The sequence below is a fragment of a genome, unplaced genomic scaffold (genome assembly GCF_019419815.1).
Source record: "Pyrus x bretschneideri cultivar Hongxiangsu unplaced genomic scaffold, Pyrus_bretschneideri_v1 Contig40, whole genome shotgun sequence".
Taxonomy (NCBI): domain Eukaryota; kingdom Viridiplantae; phylum Streptophyta; class Magnoliopsida; order Rosales; family Rosaceae; genus Pyrus; species Pyrus x bretschneideri.
Window position 1 is genome coordinate 4,665,926 of NW_025999724.1, and position 3,495 is coordinate 4,669,420.

At 34.2% G+C, this 3,495-nt stretch overlaps 1 protein-coding gene across 1 annotated transcript; it reads right to left on the reverse strand.

Annotated features, from left to right (window-relative positions):
* Positions 1-628: 628 nt before the first annotated feature.
* LOC125469174 (trans-resveratrol di-O-methyltransferase-like) lies at positions 629-3,117 on the reverse strand. The gene is made up of 3 exons (XM_048566240.1): positions 2,674-3,117; positions 1,247-1,669; positions 629-970 (listed from the first exon to the last, which is right to left on the reverse strand). Exons 1-3 carry the CDS (start codon positions 3,076-3,078, stop codon positions 644-646), a joined length of 1,155 nt encoding a protein of 384 aa, XP_048422197.1. The 5' UTR covers positions 3,079-3,117; the 3' UTR covers positions 629-643.
* Between the last annotated feature and the right edge of the window lie 378 nt (positions 3,118-3,495).

Sequence of the window (3,495 nt, forward strand, 5' to 3'; positions counted from 1 at the left end):
CAAATGTTTAGCTCCACATATTCAAGTGAAACTTGATAAATCGTGCGGAACACAAAAGTAAAATGGAACAGAATTTTGTTGCATCAAGATCAGTGGACTCATGAATTGTGTTCTTCATAATCAGAATATATGATTAAACATAGTGCCTTGCTGGAAAAATAATAGAGCCATTAAAAGGAAAAAGCAATTAACTTCTTCGATCGTAATTACAAAACCAATTCCCAGTCAAGTGGTGCGAATTGGTTTAATTGGTGTCGATTAGTTGGCCCATATTTTTAGGAGCAGTGCTGCTCTTTTGTTTCTATCAACGATTGGGAATTGTCTCCTTGTTGCGAGAGACAAAAGGAAGAAAAGAAGATAAAATATAAAAAGGATATGTGGCACCAGTTAAGGAGAACCTCCCTGCACAACACACACACACACACAGACAGGGAGAGAAGCCGAGAGCATAAGGAAGAAGGAAATGGAGAATTCAAAAGTAATGCATTTATACAAACACACTTCACTATTTGTCACATAAACTGACACTCGCTGGCTCGCTCTTTATTCTAGTACATATGGGATATAATAGTAGGGCCACCTATATTCGCTAGAGCGTGTCCACATAATTTTATTGATACAATACTAGTAGGAAGATTTACTTTCAAGGGTAAAGTTCAATAAGAGACCTGAAACCAAATGTATGAGTGATGTTATAATGAGTGAAACTAGCAGCCAAAAAGATCTTTTTCCATTCTGATTCGCTACGCTCTTTGCCAGTGAAGGCAGACATCATCAACATATCAAACATTAGTTGGGTTTCAATTGATTTCTTATCCACCATCTTCTCCTTGTTATCGACATGTCCCACAACTATGTCTATGATGATAATCTTCTTATTCCCTTCATCGTTTTTGCTCAGAAGTATTGCTTCTCTACACTTCTTCAATATCTTCACGCTTTCTTCATCGCTCCAATCATGCAGAATCCACTGAGATATAGATTATTAATTAATTTCATACGTTACCCAATTAGTCACAATATTTCCACAATTAATCTATAAATAAAATGAGGATATGTGCACACAACTACATCAACAATGTATACACTTGCTTGTCTGCACCTTTTACGTATCAATAATCCTATTTAAATACACTTGTTCATAATTTGTTTAATAGAGGTGGGAGATGTTTTTACTAACAAAAAGGTTATTAATTACGAAATTAACTAAGAAACAACAAATAATTGAGTGTTATATATTACGTACCTTGAGCAAAATTGCATTTGCTGGGGGTATTTCCACAAACATGTCTCCCCCGACAAAACCCAAATTATGGGTGGTTCCTTGCAAGTCAGCCACCACATGTGGTTGGTCAAACACAATGCAGTTGATGCTGGGGAATGCATTGGCAATGGCCTTGGCCATGGCTCCTGTTCCTCCTCCAACATCCACCAGGGATTTCAAGCCCTCAAAAACTCCTCCACACTCTTCCACCACCTCCCTTCCGAGAAGCTTGGAGTCAGCCTCCATTGCTTCATCAAACAAGTTACCGAACCTTGGTTCCTGAGCTGCCAGATCCCAAAAGGGCATTCCATTTTCCATTTCAAATGGTGTACATATAGTAGCTGGATCATCACCACCGTTCATCTGCAACCAAGCTCCCATCAAGTGAAATGGGGTTGTCAATACCTGATAGAGTAAAACCTAGTTAGAATTCCTTGTTCCACACGTATTGTAACTAAATATAAATATTCATTGTCATTAAATCTCAAGACTTATGATGTATATATAAAGATGCGGTCTCTAGCTATCAATATTTTTTGACTGAAACCTTGTAGGTTTTCGGTTTTTTATCGAAGTTACTGACATTAATGTAATGGTGTGGTTCTATGTAGGCTATTACATTTTTAAATTAAAAATTGAAATTTGTAGTTGGTTATATTAGTGAGATTTTAAATAAACCATAATTTGTGGGATTAAAAAGATCAAAAGAATAAATTATACTCTCCAATAAATTGTATACATATAGACATGGGTAGATTCATTAAAAATACCAAAATTTTTTTGGACCAAAACATGAATACATTTTTAAAAATTACGCAAAAAAAAAAAAAAAAAAAAGAAGATATGAGGCTTAGTAACATTATTAAATTTCTTACTTGACATGGTACATTCTCAAATCAATGAAATAGAATGTACCCATATAAGTTTAAAAATGGATTAAAAAAAAGAAAGAATGAATTATATATATATATATAAGGGTACATTTTTTATTAGAAAATACATTTTACATATAGCAAATTGTATATTTAAGAATTGGTACATTTAAAATTAGAGAAAAATTGAAAAAAAATTTATGAATGGGTACATTTAAGATTAAAATTTTGAAAAAAAAAAATCATTTTTTATATAAAAAAAAATTAAATGGGTATAAACTTATTCTAATTTTTTTTTTTATTTTGGAAATGTTTGAATTGAAAATTAATTAGGTAATAAGGGCGTGAGTATTAAACCCTAATCAACTACTAATTTTTATTTTAAAATTTATATACCTGACATGTAAATTCATTAATGCTAGGAACTTCAATCAGAATCTAAAAACTAATAAGGTTCCGGTCAATGAACATTCGTCCATAAGGACCAGCTACTAATTTGTCCTATAAATAATATATATCAAATTCAATATACACTACCGCATCGAGTATCATGAGTATAAGTGGTGTGGTGCTTGATGGCCCATCTTTGAGAAGAAGCCTAGAAGTTGGAGTAAGGCTATACAATATAACAGCTTCTTCTTCCTCCACATCGTCACAATTATGATGAACATGATGATGTTGTGCAAAGAAATCGGAGTGGACGAGGATGCGCATCAGGCGTGAGACGAAATGAGCTCTCGAAGGGTGGACATTCAGCGCAGTGATGAGATCGGAAAGAGAGATGGGTTGGCCGTGGTTGTGAATCACGTCTGGGATGCCTAGTTGAGCTGCACATTTGAGTGCCATGGAGTTTATGAACTGGAACATGTGGTTCCAAATCTGAGCTTGAGCTCCAAGAAGCTCATGGCTAGTGGCACCCACTTCACCATTACTCAAACCCATGTGTGCGTGTGTGTGTATTTCTATGTAGTAAGTCTGTGGCTTCCAGATTATATATTTTGATTGATTATTCTCTTGCTATATTAGTTTTGAATACATGGGTATGTGGATCGGGATATATATATAGCATTGCCCAGTGCCCACATGCAAATATTGAAGTGAAAAATCATATTACTCAACACTCTTTCACGCACACTTTAAGCATGTCAGTTTCCAATTATTCACACTTTGAGCGTGCCAAACATAAGCTATCTAAGATTTTATCAATCTAAATTGTAATGATTGCATACATCACTATGATTCAAGTAATTTATTATAGGGAAATTTTATGTGAATCCGTATAACTTCTTTCTACGCAACTTACTCTCTAAACCATATTATTTTAAATTGAACTATCAATATGTCTTTAAATTCAAATTT

Coding starts and splice junctions, on each gene's coding strand:
- LOC125469174 (XM_048566240.1), bottom strand. CDS start 3,078: ATGGGTTTGAGTAATGGTGAAGTGGGTGCCACTAGCCATGAGCTTCTT. Junction 1,670..2,673: donor TACTCATGATACTCGATGCG/GTAGTGTATATT, acceptor TTACTCTATCAG/GTATTGACAACCCCATTTCA. Junction 971..1,246: donor CAAATGCAATTTTGCTCAAG/GTACGTAATATA, acceptor TCTATATCTCAG/TGGATTCTGCATGATTGGAG.